Source organism: Octopus bimaculoides, chromosome 13 (genome assembly GCF_046866305.1).
Source record: "Octopus bimaculoides isolate indiv1 chromosome 13, ASM4686630v1, whole genome shotgun sequence".
Lineage (NCBI taxonomy): Eukaryota > Metazoa > Mollusca > Cephalopoda > Octopoda > Octopodidae > Octopus > Octopus bimaculoides.
The window spans coordinates 35,526,472-35,543,971 of record NC_142940.1 but is presented as its reverse complement, the minus strand read 5'-3'; the positions used below and the strand labels follow the sequence as shown (position 1 = coordinate 35,543,971).

The following is a 17,500-nucleotide window of genomic DNA, read 5'->3' as shown; positions in this document are numbered from 1 at the left end:
TAATAATAATAATAATAATAATAATAATAATAATGGTTTCAAATTTTGCTACAAAGGCAGCAGATTTTTTTCTGACTATAGAAATGAAAACGAAAATTGAGAAGGGGTATATCAGAAGGGTGAGGAAGATAATGAAGTCAAAGCTAAATGGCCCGAATCTAGTGAAGGCTGGAAATACTTGGGCAGTATCATTACTAAGATACTCAAAGGCTTTTGCACCAGGTCATCCTATAAGTTCTGTCCGAATTTTGAATAAAGAAAACAAGTGATCAAACGTTATATTTAATTAAAATTTAACCATCAATGTACTTTCCCTGATTATCTATGACTTCCTTCCATCTATTTACAAGCTTTTTAAGCCCATCAATATAAAACTCTTTTGGCTTCAAAGCAAAGAACTCTGAAATGTTAGTTTCGACCTCCTCCTGGCTTGCAAAAGTTATGTACTCCAAATGATTCTGTAAACTACGAAACGAATGGTAGTCTGAAGGAACAAGGTCGGGAGAATAAGGTGAATGAGGAAGTTTTTCCCAACCAAGCTCTTTGATCTTCTGTGATGTGATCTTTGCAGTGTTGAGTCGCGCATTGTCCTGATGAAACATCACTCCTTTTCGATTCACTGAAGCGGGTCTTTTTTTTTCTTCAAAGCTTGGTTCAAACGCTCTAATTGCTGACAGTAGACTTGAGAACATTGATTGTTGAATTAGGTGGTAACAATTCAAAGTGAATTACTCCTTTGCAATCCTACCAGATACCGAGAAGAACCTTTTTCCCCATGAAGTTCCCTTCTCAGTTGTGGTTGAGCTTTTTCCCTTTTACCAAGCCACTGTTTACGAAGTTTAACATTTCGATAGAAGATCCATTTTTCGTCACCAGTCACAAGTCTATCCAAAAAAGTTGAAATGAGTTCGCGAGAATGGAGAGAAGGGCAGATGTTAACTCGGGATTTGCGGTTGCTTTCGGACAATTCAAGAGGAATCCATTTTCCAAGTTTAAGAACCTTTCCAAGTTGTTTAAGATGACGATGAGCAGTTGTATGGCTTGAACTAAGCTTCATTGCCAATTCTTCTACTGATAATGCAGGATTTTCTTCAAGTAATGCCTCAAGGAGCTTATCATCAAACTCAACTGGACGTCCTGTTCGATCTTCATCTTCAAGGCTGAAATTTCCACTTCTGAAGTTTGCAAACCATCTTCTGCTTTCATTCAAGCATTCTTTCCCATAAACTGAGTGTATGTTTCGAGTCGCTTCGGCTTCAGAATTTTCTCCTTTTTTACTCATAAAGCATTATGTGTCTCAAATGCTCTTGGGATGTTACAAAGGGTTTTAATCAAAGAAATTTTAATTCTATTATTCTGTAAAATAATATTTAATTAGTTTAAATGAACACAAAGGCATAAAATTTTTTTATTCCATTAGACATTCTAAAATACTATTAAATTTCATTCAATTTTAAAAAAGGTAAAATCGGACAGGACTTATGAGATGACCTGATAGATTGGACAAAAACTGAACTAACATAGCTAGACATAAGTACTAGGAAGCAATTCAATATGAATGGAGGACTCCATCCAAGAACAGGAGATTATACTTAGCTAACCATTGAATTACAGAGACTATGGAAAGTGTGGATAAAATGTATCCTAGTCGTTATAGGTGCATTGGGAACTATCCCTGAAAATTTGAACAAATGGATAGAGGAAATAGGCATAAGATTCAGTTTTGTACAATTCCAGAAAACATTGTTATTAGGGACAGCTAGGATGTTGTAGCCCGATGATAGGACTTTTTCTTTTCCAGCAATCTAATCTGTTTTGTGTATATGAAAATATAATAATAATAATAATATGGACAAATATATATAACATACAGAAAATTGCACTACTGGGTTCTGCACACATTCTACACAAAACACTTTCAATACAGTAAACATAAGAGCACTACAGCAAACCACAGCACATACCCAAGGCGCACAGAGCTGCGCTCGGTAGTGAAGTGGAAGCACGTTATAAAAATAAAACTACTGAACAACAACAATAATAATAATAATAATAATAATAATAATAATAATAATGATGATGATGATGATAACAACAACATGGATTGACTATCGTATGACATTTAATAGTGTCCCACATAGCTCATACATTGACTATTGTAAGGCATTTGACAGTGTCCCACATAGCTCATACATTGACTATCGTATGGCATTTGACAATGTCCCACATAGCTTATACACTGACTATCATAAGGCATCTGACAGTGTCCCACATAACTCATACATTGGCTATCGTAAGGCATTTGACAGTTTCCCACATAGCCTATACACTGACTATCATAAGGTATCTGACAGTGTCCCACATAGCTCATACATTGGCTATCGTAAGGCATTTGACAGTTTCCCACATAGCTCATACATTGACTATCGTAAGGCATTTGACAATGTCCCACAAAGCTGGATCTTGAAGGCACTAAATGAATATATACAAATCTGTCCTTTCGTAAAAGGTTTTCTGCAACATAGTATGGAACTCTGGAACACGAAATTGTTTCTCAACCACAAAAATGCTGGTATGTGTCAGAGAACATCAAACTAGATCGCGGAATATTCCAGGGTGATTCACTTTCTCTTCTCCTCTTCCGTCTTTCCCTCATTCCCTTGTCCCTCGAGCTAAATAGAACAAATTACGGTTACAAAATTTTTGATAAGATTATCTCACGCTGCAAAAGATGGCAAGGATTTGAAATGGCTACTAATAACTGTGAAAAAATAGTAACGACATCAGTATGGAATTTGGTCTTGACAAGTGTACTATAGCTTCATTCAAACGTGGTAAACTGACAGCTAATTTGATTATGATACATCTAGATCAAGAACGTTTTTATAATCATCTTGGGGTACACGAAGGTAAAGTGATTCAGCAATGAAAAGGATCAGGAAAGAATATTATAGATGTGTCAGAATGGTCTTGAAAATTGAACTGAATTGCATCTCTGGTGATGCCAGTTGTCCAGTACAGTCTAAATGTCATCAACTGGAATCTGAGTGAACTCCAGCGTATGGACATAAAGATCAAGAAACTGCTGACATTAAACAGGATGCGTTACCCAAAATCAGACTCTATCTCCCATGTAAGGAAGACAGTAGCCTAATCCAACTTGAAACGTCCGATAAAACGACCAGGTTGGGACTTCAAATGTACATTCAAGTGGTAAGGTAGGTCGAACAAAGTAAGAAACTGCACTCAATCTCAAAGGAGGCATATAAATGCAAACGAGAGCTAAACCTCACTGATTATGATGATGTTAAGGCGGACACACCACCCACTAAAACAGCACAGAATGTAAAACAAAAGCCAAACAGGAAATATTGAGACTGTGACAAGAAAAAACATTGCATGGGCAATACCCCAAACGAGCTGGGGAATATGAGAAAAACCCATTAGTGGCTGTAGAGTGCTGGTTTGAAAGCTGAAACAAGGATTTATCCTAGCGGCACAAGATCAGAATCTCCTCACTCGAAACTGTCAGTCTAATGTCACACACAAGGAGGTACACACAAAGTGTAGACTCTTCAATGACAAACTTGAGAGTATTGACTACATTGTTGCCGGTTGCTTAGTCGTTGCCCCTACAGAATATAAAACCAGGCATGATCGAGTATATACTGTTTCTATGATATCCCGCACCGTAAGAACTGGTATGAACATCATCCAGAGCCGGTCACTGAGGGAAAGAATATTACTATCTATAAGATTATGAGATACATACAGATAGGTAAATAAATGATAATATATCAGACATTGTCATCAAAGATCCAAGACAGAAAACATACATGTTAATTGATATGACAGTACCTGCTGATAAAAACATCTCAGCAAAGGAATTTGCAAAATTGTCGAAATATAAGGACCTTGAGATTAAGATATCTAGGATGCTGCAGTTAAAATCTAAATCCATACCTGTTGTTGTGGGTTCCCTGGGAATGATGAAGAATAGTAGTGACAAATTGTTTGACCAGATTCCCGAGAAACTAACAATCTACCATACACAAAACTTGTGTTGACAGCAACTGACCACATTATCAGGAAGTTTCTTTCCAAATATAAATGTTATTCAGGTCTCTGGTTGAGGCCTGGTCGGAAATTGGAATAAAATGCAAATCAACTGGAAAAAAAAAAAAAAAATAATAATAATAATAATAATAATAATAATAATAATAATAATAATAATAATAATAATAATAATTGATGATGATGATGATGATGATGATGATGATGATGATGATGATGATGATACTAAATCAAGTGAGGGTGATTAGGAGAAAGGTTTGGTTCACTGAGGAGGAATTTTCTTGGATAAGTGAACATTTAAAATTAGGTGAGCAACAAAGTATCGTTAGAGTGGAAACTGTAGGCTGAGAGAAAAATAGAGAATGGAAACGGGGCAATTATAACGGGGCTGTTTGGGCTGCTGAAGAGAACAGTTATTCATTGAACCCTGGTATTGCTAAGGATGGTTATACAAGAGGAGGGAACCAGTTGGATGATGAATTACGAAGAAAGCTTATGGATTAGATGAAAGCTCCTGAAGTAAAATTTCGATGAATACGAGAAGACTTGATGGGAGTATGATAGGACATAACACAAACAATGAATCTTATCCGAGTTAATGCGCTAATTGCCTAAGACAAGTTACAACAGCCGATAACAAAGAAGATTAATGCAAAAGGACGCATTGAAAATGATATTTTACACCCAAGGCAAGGTTTATGTAAAATTGAGCAATGGTTTAGAGGAAAATGGAAGAATAGAAAAATATGTTGATCAAGAGAGATTAGACAAGAAATATAAACTACGTAGGAATGGATACTATAAATTAATGAACAGTTAAGACAAAGGACTTTATCGAAAAATCAGAAGATATGTGAACAGAAATAAGCAGTTCAAGGAGTATAGATTGTTCCAAAATAATCAAGAATTCTTCCACAATTTAGAAGGAAACGATAGAAAGGAGGCAGTTTCTAACGCTGATTTGATCGAAGTGACCTGCAATGAGATATGGGGAAACAGTATGATGTCTAGTGGATAGAAATCATCAAGACCGAACTGAGTTGAGGAAAGAGACAGAAATATTTCTATAAACACAGTCGATGTGATGTATCAATGACTAAGGTACCAAAGTAGTAGGCTTCTGGGCCATATGAGATCCATGGCCTTCGGTTGAAAATATGTAATATGGTTCATGTAAGAATCGCAACTCAATTGAATGAATGCGTCCAGAGTGGTGCAGTTCTTTCTTGGATGGTTACAGTATGGACAACACTTGTAATGAAAGCTACAAGTTAGGAGAATGTTGTGGAAATTTACCACCTTTGAGCATGCCTGAATATAATATGGAAGGTACTTACTGGAATATTTGTGGAGAAGGAATATACTTTTCTTTCAGATGAAGGACTCTTACCAAGTGAACAAATGAATGTAGGGAGAGATTTTCAAGGCACCAAAGACCACGTGCTTATCGAGACATTGTACAAAACATCATGCCAATATGTCTGTGAGCTGGATTGAATTTAAGAAGGTATATGATATGGTGCCTCATTCTTGAATCGTGGAATTCCTGCAGATAGTTGATATTCCTAACATCACAAATTTTCTTCTGAAAAGTATGCCGGAGTTGAAGACCAAGTTGTATTCGAGCAATGTTTTGTATTTGTGCAAGTCGATTCCAAGTCTTACCCAGAGAACTAAAGACACAACATGTTAGAAGTTTATGTTGGTGTTATGCCTAGGGTATCATATATTTGGGTTTGCACATAGTATTGTTCCAGAGAATGTTTGAGAAAACAAGAAAATCATGAGTTTGTTTTAAAATTTGGGATTACATAGACAGTATTTTACGTAGGATATGGGCAGTTCCAATGAGTACTATCTTTTGAATTTCTGCCATTTGGGGGTTTCCTGGTATCTGAGCTAGGTAGGAATCAGCCTCTTTTGCTATCATTCCTCGGGTACCTATGACAACAGGTATTGTTTTAGTCTTGAGGTTCGACATTATGCCAATTTCTATTTCAAGATCTTTATACTTGCTCAGTTTTTGGTAGGTCTGGAAAGATACATCTATGTCGATTGTGACAGCCATATCAATGAGGAGACATGATTTTTTTTTGAAGTCTTTCAATATAATGTCTGACCTATTCACATCTATCTTTCTGTCAGTTTGAATGGTGAAGTTCCAGAGGAGTGAGATGTGATAATTTTCAAGCACTGGAAGAAAATGATCACATCTCACTCCACTGGAATTATTATTATTATTATCATTGTTATTATTATTATTATTATTATTATTATTATTATTATTTGTCTCTCAATTTCACTTGATATTTAATACTAATATTTAAAAATGCAATTATGTCACACGCAAATTTCCAAAAGTATTTATTTTCAACATAAGCCCAAGGCTGCAAAAGTATACTGCCTGGGGACGGGGACACGCAAAATGTAATACCTGTTAGATGATTGAGGCTGCAAGAAGAAACATACGCGGAATAAATAACATCGACATTTTTGAGACATTCTATTAAATTTGGAACACAAATTACTGTATAGAAAGATATAACAGCAAATAGATTTGTCAATCTCCTCCGATGTCGATTGCGTCAATGTCAGAATGAGAGCAGATGCAGAAAGCAATATTTTGTAACATCAAGAAGCGTCAAAGTATTTCAAAAGTAATTTCATTCTCCAACTAGAAACATGTTATCAGTTGAACACGATTCAGACGTTATTTACGAAAAAAAAAAGCTAGCAAGAATTATTTACAAGACGAAAAGTGATACGTAATTGAGAACAATGTCGTTAAGTTGGAAAATCTAAAATGCACGTATATCCGACACATACATATATGCATACATATCAACATACATATTTGTGTTTACGAGTACAAACACACACATACACACACACATATATATATACATATATACACACATATATATGCATATATATATATACATACACGTGCATATATAGTATATATATATATATATATATATATATATATATATATATACACACACACACATGTGAATATATAGTATATATATGTATATATAGGTACATTTATGCATATCTATCTATATATATATATATGTAAGTGCGTATTTACTTGTGTATGTATATATGCATCGGTGTATGTATTTATGTAGTGGAGGTGCAATGGCCCAGTGGTTAGGGCAGCGGACTCGCGGTCATAGGATCGCGGTTTCGATTCCCAGACCGGGCGTTGTGAGTGTTTATTGAACGAAAACACCTAAAAGCTCCACGAGGCTCCGATAGGAGATGGTGGCGAACCCTGCTGTACTCCTTCACCACAACTTTCTCTCACTCTTACTTCCTGTTTCTGTTGTACCTGTAATTCAAAGGGCCAGCCTTGTCACACTGTGTCACGCTGAATATCCCCGAGAACTACGTTAAAGGTACACGTGGCTGTGGAGTGCTCAGCCACTTGCACGTTAATTTCACGAGCAGGCTGTTCCGTTGATCGAATCAGCTGGAACCCTCGACGTCGTAAGCGACGGAGTGCCAACAACAACAATGTATTTATGAATGTATGTATGTATGTATGTGTGTGTGTATGTATATGGGTGTGCAGGTATGTATGCATGTATCTATGTATGTATATACGTGATTGGATGGACGTAATGATATACTTATACGATCCTGTGGGTGTCTGTGTGTTTGCGTGTGTAGATTTATATTTTTATATATGTGTGTGTGTATGTATATATATATGTGTATGTGTTTACGCGAGTGTGTGTGTGTGTAGTTTATGTGTCTGTGTGTGCAAGTGTGTCTGCTTCCGCTGAGTATATATACACGTCTGTGTCTATGTTTACATTTCTGTATGCATGTTCGTCTTTTACTATTCCAATTTGTATCTCCCTCCCCGTCCCCAAACACACTAAGGTCACAAATTCAGGTCAACCCACAACATACATCTTTAACATCCTCATCCTTTGACTCTGGACAATTGTATAGTTATCTGTTTAAAAGATCTCTTCACCTTAAGATGTCACAGACCAATGCCGCTGTGTGGGTAAATTTATCGTCTTCCTTGGTAACAATGCCTCTGCCAGTACTGCTTGACACATCGCCAGCTTTTTTCCTCCGTTTTCCTCTACATATTCCTTTCCTTCTCCTTCTACCAATTCTTCTCTTTGGCATTCTTCGATTCGTTTTCCTCCCCTTCTTCTCTTCCCCCTCCTATCATTATACATATTCATCCTCTTGATGCCCACCACCGACATAATATCTTCCCATCACAGACCCATCCTACATACACATTAAAATATTTTTCTTTTTATTTCCTCTCGGTACCTTGCTAACAACCAGGTCTAATAGACGCTCAATATGATAGCATGACTTTGATGCAAGTCTGCGAAAGTACCTCTCCAATGCCTAAAACCACATGTATTACGTAACTTTTCTTTTAGAGTTTTCCTGTAAACTGGCGTTACGATGGAGGTGCCACTAAAACATGTGTAGCTTATAATTATGTGTTAAAAAATTCAGAACGTAAATAAGAAAGAAATGCCGCTAAGCATATTGCTCGGCGTAATGATGCTGCTGCTGCTGCTACTACTACTACTACTACTACTGATGATGATGTGCTCCCTTCTAATGCATGTGTAAAGTTCTCCCACCAAATACCGTCCGTAGAGGACCGTCCTCTCGCTTCCCTTATCTGTTCTAGTTTTATATAGAACCATATTTATCAGTAGAGTATTTTGCAAATTTAGTTGAAACATTTATTGTAAGGAACCAGATTCTGCTTCAGTCTGAGAGATGGGAGAACGTGAAGCTAGTTGTGCAATAAATATAAAACTATTCCTAGTTGGTGGAGATGAACGATGAGCAACTCCCTATACTTGTTATAGGCAATGTTCTTCCTATTACGGTGTTAGTGCATCTTGATTGAACTTCTTGCGGGGGGGGGGGGGGGTAGTGAGTTATAGGGTTTAATTTGCGTGAGATGTGAAGGGACATAGGTAAGAGAATGGGTTCGGTTACTTGTATGTCACAGGTGAGTTATAAAAGGAAGTACATTTGCAAAGATAATGGCCATATATAGTCAAACTGCTGATTAATTATTTGATTTGAAGATCTTAGGCTAGATTACAGTAGCTTGTCAAAAGAATTTATAGTTTTAAAATATTTTGATGGGGTGGAAAATAAGAGTAATTAGAATGAAGAGGATAAAGGAGTAATTATAACACACGAGGAAACGCAAATTCGATCTGAAAGTGAACTGAGTAAAGGTTTTTGGATAAAACTAACTTTCTACATATTTGAATAAAATTATGGGTTGTAACCCAAGTGTATTAACGTCATTTATATTCTTTAAAACAAAAGATTATTATTTCAGAAATGCTGGATTTTCATACTTTCTTGGTAATTCACAAAACTATCCTTATCAATATAGAGAAATCCCTAGCTGGTCACTCGATTTGCTAGGAATAGCAATCAAATGTATTTTAAATCTCACCTTCCGCACAGTTTCGGATTGGCTTTGGCTTGAATAACTTTAGCTTTGCTGGATTAGTCTAACCGAGGACTAAACAAAACAACAAACCAGTAACCCTTTTGTGAAAATAGCTACCTTTCTACAAACCGTTTGACAAGAATAAAATATACTGAATGCACTGCGTCTATTTGTTTAGAAGTGCGTTTTCGCAATCTCTTGTTGATTCCTGATACTTCCATATCAAGATAGCCTTAAATACAGAAAAGAATTACAAACTGAAGAAGTATTGCTAAATGTTTGGTAAAGAAATCAGTTAGAAACATTGTATGGTTCTTATACAACGATTGTTCTCAGCAGTTTGGTAAACTAGACACCAGTGCCAAATACTTTATTGAAATTTATTATTAAAGTAAAACCTATGAAGATGCAAAACGCAACAGAATTTAAGAATTATAACCAAATGTATTGTCAAGCTAATTTCAGAAATTTAACGAATAAAATAAAATTTCATGAAATTTTGATTAATAACTTAACGAAATTATTATTAAAATGCAATAAAAATTTATTTTAAAATACAAAGTAATTCAAAATATTATTTTAATAAAAACTTTCGTAAAATTTTAATTAAAGTAATTAAAAATTAACTAAAATCTAATTAAGTGTAATCAAAATTCTGATTAAATTTAATTGAGATCTAAGGACATCTAATTAAATAGTTAATTAAATTTTAATTCACCCTTAACTAAAAGTTAATTAAAATCTATTTAAGACAAGCATTATGAAAATAATGTGTATAGATCAACGGTAGATATGGGCTGTATCGTTCCATGTTTGTTAATTGCGATAAACTAGGATATTATGCATTTCCTTTGCTTATTGTAATGAGACAAAGAATTAAAAGAGTTTTTTTATGACCTGACCATTAAATCTTCTGGTGTAATTTACAATACATCTACGAGTGTCTGATGACGTGGTGGCTTGCTGACTAGTTAGAAATTGTAGCTAAATCTGTCTGTCTGCCTGCCTGTCTGTCTGTCTGTCTGTCTGTCTGTCTGCCTGCCTGTCTGTCTGTCTGTCTGTCTGTCTGTCTGTCTGTCTGTCTGTCGGTCTGTCTGTCTGTCTGTCCGTCTGCCTGTCTGTCTGTCCGTCTGTCTGTCTCTGTCTCTGTCTGTCTGTCTGTCTGTCTGTCCGTCTGCCTCTCTGTCTGTCTGTCTGTTTGTCCGTCTGCCTCTCTCTCTCTCTTTCTCTCTCTCTCTCTCTCTCTCTCTCTCTCTCTCTCTCTCTCTCTCTCTTTCACACCATACTCTTCAATGTTTAAGAAATAGAGAAATGTTTTGGATAATATGACTGTATTTCGCTTGGAATTTCCGACCATGAGTATTCAGTTATTTGATCAACTAAATTACCAAGCTCATTGGTTTAGCATGTAAGCGGCTGAATATTCAGCAGACAGGTGTAGTCCTAACATACCCTCCAGGCAGGATCAGTGTGACACAGCGTGTAACAAGGCCGGACCTTTAAATTGCAGATTCAGTCCACTCAACGAGTATCTACACAGTTTGATTCTGCCAAAATTTCACAAGGCTGAAGGCTATAGGATATGACACGTAGTGGTCTCGAACCCGAACTCCTTAAACATTCACCATACTACCCCCCCACACACACACACGCGCGCGCAAAGATGTGAGTGTGTGTATGTGTGTGCATATGTGTGTGTGTGAGTGTGTGTGTTTGCGTGTACTGGATGGTAGTCTCAGATAAACTATAAGATTTGATGGTTACAATAATACTGTCTTAAACAGTTGTTCTGCTCAATATGGGCTGATTTAGTGTAAACAACCACAATGGGTGTTAAATTAAATGGTCTTCATTTTAACACTGGTTGTGTAACTGAAGTACTCCAAGGCACAACTAAGTGCATGCTGACATGCATTCTTTCTGTCACTGTCAGAATGGGTCGTGCTTCTAATAAAAAAAGGTAGAGCCCTATCATGCACAGACACGTGTGATTAAAACCTGCTAGAATTATTCCGCTATTTTCACTTTAATTCAACGAGCATGAAGTTCAGTTCATCAAGCAACTAAATACTCATCGTCGATACTGATGGAAATCCATTTAGTAGGTAATTCTATCCCTTAGCAAGCGGCAGTACCGCTCACTTTTCAAACATTTCAGCCAGACAACATCGACCCGATAACGAAGAAAATATACTTTGAAAAACTCTATCGATATTCTGGCAACAGGTTTGACATATGAACTGTTTCCGTTTTAACACACTGTTACATTCCGATTCACTGATTATCTACACTGGCTGCCTTCAGTTATGTAACTCTTTCGAATATACTGTCTATTTATTTATTTATTTTTAAATATTCAATCATATTTGAACTCATTTTTAAGAGTCTTTTCTGTCAGAATATCCTAACAAACGTTACTAGTTCCATCGCACCAGCTTTATTCTTTTTTAGTATAAGAACGAAAAATCGTATAGTCTTCAAACATTCTTTCATATTTCACCTCCTTTCTTCCCCTTCAGGATTAAAGATTATCTTTTAAATTTTAAATTTACTTATACACACATGTGTATATAAATGTGTGTGTGTGTGTGTACGCGCGTGTGTTTTATTATGTACTGAAAGAGAAAGCTATAAAAAGAAACTGTGTTTTGTAGTCGAAATTTCCTTCTAATGGTCTTCCATAGTTATAACGATTACAGAGTATACATAGAAGACAACAAAACCAGAGAGCATGTTCTGAAATTGACACGTGTAAATTACACATATCATTTTTACAAGTGTTTCAAAGAAGATTCTAAGGTCGAATTATATAATTTTTACCCGCTGGACTTAGATCTTTCCGTCATCAATTTATTTCAGAATATGAAACAAGTTCTGATAATGTGAAGAACTAATATGTATACAGGACCATGATTATGCAACTTACTGTTAAGTAAGACCTGGCTGAGATTTTCAGACACACACACACACACACACACACACACACACACACACACACACACACACACACACACACACACACACACACACATTGCAAAGTTCTGGTCATCTTGAACTTTACAATAAATTCAACTCAGTTCTTAGTACTTAGTTATCTCATTAGAAAAATTTGTCCGTTGTTGTTCTTAAAATAGGTTGAAAGCAATAACCTTAATTTAATTGTGAAAAGGCACGGCATCAGACTAATCTGATGAAGTACTACTCCACTATAATCAACTGCACATATACGCGTTATGCAGTATTCTCTAACTTTCAATCATTCACGTGCAATGGCGTCAGAAATGGAATGGGAGAGAAACAATTGTAACTAATAATAAAATTAGACTATATTCATTTTTACTTGCATTATACACACATACACACATTTATACATACATAGATACACACACACACATACATTATATATATATATATATATATATATATATATATAATGTTACATGGAGGTTAATAACATGCATATATATATATATATATATATATATATATATATATATATATGCATGTTATTAACCTCCATGTAACATTATATACATACGCATACATATATATGTGCACATGAATGTTTGTGTGTGTGTGTATATATATATATATATATATATATATATATATATATATATATATATATATATATATATATATATATATATATATATATATAGAGAGAGAGAGAGAGAGAGAGAGAGACATATATACATATATACATATATAGAACCAGAGAGGGAGAAAGAGATACACACCCTCACGCATATGCATGTATGTGCGTATATGTGCGTGTATGTGTGTGCGTGCGTGTGTGTGTGTGTGTGTCTGCATACATACATTCTATTTTACGAATTCCTTATTATTAATACTTACAGTTCCTTCAAATGGAAACAGTATGGTTGCTAGCTGCATGGGCGTTTGAAACAAAACTAAATGTGTGTAATTAAAGCTATTACAATTATAACTAATGACGAGTTTACAATAATTGTCTTAGAAATTGCACAACTTATGATACTAGTATGAATATTGATTGCTTCCATTATATGTAATACAATAACGTGTGTGTTGTATCTGGTTATATCATTTCTAACAATCGGACATCATAAAACTAATTTCTTGAAATTTATTGAAATCCTTTTTGTTTTTCACACAAACTAGACGTTCAGAATCTATTTAAAGCAGTTATAAATTAACTGCTAAGATGCTTATTGTAAATGATTTTAGAAATTTATATAAACACCAATACAGAACATCAAGAAGAAGAGACAGGACGACACTCTGATGGGACACTGTATATCTTAAAGTATCTAATCTGATTAGGACATCATATATGTATTGCAGTAAGCAATGTGTTGATTACACGGCAAGAGCTGTGTAGTATATACGGTAATGTGATAATCACATAGCAAGTCATTAGTTCTGCATTCGGTAATACGATGTTCAGCCAGCACGCACTATGTACTGTAATCGGAAATAAGATAATCATCCGGGAAGCGATACATTTGTTATTCGACTAATTCCAGTCGGCATGTTGCTCATTTGTGACTAAAATTGACGTTTGAGATGACTAAGCTATTATTAATTTCAAAAGGTGACTGTTTAAGTTTGACAGCAATGCATTTCACTTTGTAATATACTGGACGGGATACAGTCTATTTTCGAATAGAGTGGCATAAAGAGTTCATAAAAATTAATCCAACCCAGAAGTAAGTAAATTCTGTGAGATGACCAATAAGCCAAAGACAATTTCGAAAGAAATATCGTATCAGATAAATGTAAAGATGGAACATGGTTTAGAATTATTTCGTATTTTAAGTGATAAGAAGTTTGATTGCTTGTCGTATGGTTCCGGGTTCAGTCTCACTGCGTGGCTCCTTGGGCGAGTGTCGTCTACTATCGCCTCGGGCCGACCAAATCCTTGTCAGTGGATTTAGGATACGGAAACTGAAAAAAGTCTATCATAAATATATATATATATATATATGTGTGTGTGTGTGTGTGTGTGTGTGTGTGTGTGTGTGTGTGTGTGTGTGTGTGTATGTGTGTGTGTGTGTTATCTTTGTCTCTGTGTGTGTGTGTGTATGTATCTTTGTCTGTGTGTGTCCGACACTGCTGCTTGATGACCGGAGTTGGTGTGTTTATGTCCCCGTAACGTGGCGATTCCGCACAAGAGAGCGATACGATAAGTGCTAGGCCTAAAAGAAAATAAGTATCGGGGTCGATTAATTCGACTAAAATTCTTCAAGACGGTGTCCTAGAACGGTCGCTATTTAATGATTGAAACAAGCAAAAGATAAAAGATACTAGATGTAGATAGCTAAAGATATACTAAATATACCAAAACCAGATACACCAGAGTAAAGAAATGAAATATTACCCTTCGACTAGAAGTAAATATCTAAACTAAACAAGGACACAGAAGTATTGTGAAAATATATGAGATTGCCTTCTAAAAATAACGAAGCATAACAACAAAAACAATAGAGTGTATTACATGTGAATATGCTACATTACCCCTCCCAACACTCCCACAACTAAAAGACCTTAACTTAAGCCTTGCTAAATATTAATACTACCCCAATTTCAACTAGTCGCAAATAACGTGTAGTACTAACATAAATATCCAATTGTCTTTGAAGACGTAACAGTCAATTGTAGGCAAATTATAACAGAAATTGATCACTAGTTTACATGCGAAATAATCCTACATGATTGCACTTTATAAAAACAAAAATACAGTGTTTCTATCGGCTGACATTAGCATTAACAATTACTACAGTATTGGCGTGATAAAATTACCTTTGATAAAGAAAAACAACAACAACAACAGCCATAACAACAACATTCACTGATAAAGCTTTGAAATGTAAATCATTTTGACACATGAGAAAAGTACCATAATTTCATTCTATATTGGTACAGCTGGAATAATATCACAAATGCATTTGGGAAGAAATAAAACGTGAGTTTACCTGTAAGAATAGAAATAAGTAACTTGCAGAAAATAGCAATAGAATCGGTCAATGTAACAAAATTGTTCTCTCAGAACATTATTTTGACATTTGATATTTCTGAGCATGGCAACTAAAATATATATCAGTCTTTGGACTAGAATATGCGAACGAGTCCCTTTCAGAAAACAACAACGATGACGCCACTGCACCACCACCAATACCACCACTACCAACAACAACAACAATAACAAAAGCAACATCAACAACAAAAACAAAAGCAACAACATCAACAGCAAAAAGTACAAAAATAACAGCGACACTACTACTACTACTACTACTACTACTACTACTACTACTGACAACAATCTCAACAACAGCAACAACAATAATAATAATAATAATAATAATAGTAATAATAATAATAATAATAATAATTTCTTCCTGGGGTATAAAAGCTCAAAAAAATAAACAAAATGCAAAAATGGAATGAAGTAGAAATGTAAAAGAACACATTTATACGGAATAAATCATTAAAACATTCTCCACTCTAAAGGCGCATGCTCAGAGCAGGTTCGCCACACTCAGTCACCTTCTAAATGATCTGCTGGAAGGAAGCATTTCCCATTCAACCATCAGTTTCCTCTTTTTTAACGAAACCTGAAAACGTCGATGAGGGGGTTATCCAAAGAGGAAGATGTCTATCTCCGACGTTTGCAGTCCTGTCTCTCACACCACTTCTTTTGACCAAACCACCAGAGTGATGAAGACCGCCTGTCCTTTTCGCAACAGCCTCAGGTCAATCTCTTTTTTTTTTTTCAACTACAATACAAGAAACCTTTGTCAAAACTGGATTGCAAGAGAGACACTCACAGCCTTTGTTACTGTTGCTGTCGTTCTTTAGCCATTGGTCAGCCCTTATAAAGCAAACTTATGATGAATACAACTCCAGTCGAGGCCATCACAACATTTATTCCAACGCTGTATCTCAAACTACATTATCCAACAGATACTTCCGTCTTTTTCAGGCACTCAGATATTGCTTGTGTAGGATTTGTCAATTCTAGTAGGTTGCTCCATGGTATAAAATATATTCCATCGACTCTTCAAAGAGGTTTCGGTTGACTGAAATATTCTGTCATGATTTACAAACCCAATCATTTGGTTGTTATCATCATTGTCATCATTGTCACCATAATCTTTCTGATCATCGTCCTCCTAGTCATAAATATCAGCTTCATCGTTGTCACTGTTATCACAATTATCATAACTGTTGGGGCAATCATTACCATCCCCCACCATCACATCAGCTCCATCACAACCATTGTCTTTATCTTCATCGTTACCATCTGTATCAGCGTCATAATGAATATTCATTAACTATGCTGTTATATTCAACTCATTTATTTGAATGTCATAAAACTGAAGGTTATTAACTGAACAATAATTCTTCCATTTTAGAGATTACATCGGATTATAACAAGCGCTGAATTGGTTTCTCCTCAAGATTCTGCCAAAGAAATGATCAGTATTGTAAAAAATAAGGAATTTACACGTCTTTTCCAAAAGAGCACCATAAGAGTAAGTTTACGCTTTTTATATTATTTTTAGGACTTAATTCGTCAAACGATTCTCTTTGATAACAAAAGAACTAGGATTTTAGATTACAGAATTATTTAGAAATTTATAATTCTGATACTGTGTGCGAACCATAACTGTTAGTGCATGTATAGACAAGTGTATATGTAAGAAAGTTCTTATCATGTATTTCATATATATTTGTGTGTGTGTGTGTGTGTGTGTGTGTGTGTGTGTGTGTGTGTGTGTGTGTGTGTGTGTGTGTGTGTAATAAAGGTGGCTGAACGCAATTTAAACCGAAAAGAAATAATTCACCGTCACTTAAATTGACCAAGGGCGCAGTAGCATTGTTAGAAATAGGAGTCAAAAAACCCTCACCCACAGAAAGTGACATTCTATTTGAACTGACACATATATACGTGCAGACATAGAGATAGATAGA

The 17,500-nt window shown here is 35.4% G+C and overlaps 1 protein-coding gene across 2 annotated transcripts in view; it reads left to right on the top strand.

The window, feature by feature from the left end:
- The window catches only part of LOC106880606 (glutamate receptor ionotropic, NMDA 3A), an 851,602-nt gene that overhangs the window by 705,922 nt on the left and 128,180 nt on the right, over nucleotides 1-17,500 (top strand). For both annotated transcript variants that reach the window (XM_052972427.2, XM_052972428.2), the window contains exon 8: nucleotides 16,942-17,061. In XM_052972427.2, the coding sequence (XP_052828387.1) occupies nucleotides 16,942-17,061 (120 nt within the window). The remainder of the gene's footprint in view (nucleotides 1-16,941; nucleotides 17,062-17,500) is intronic.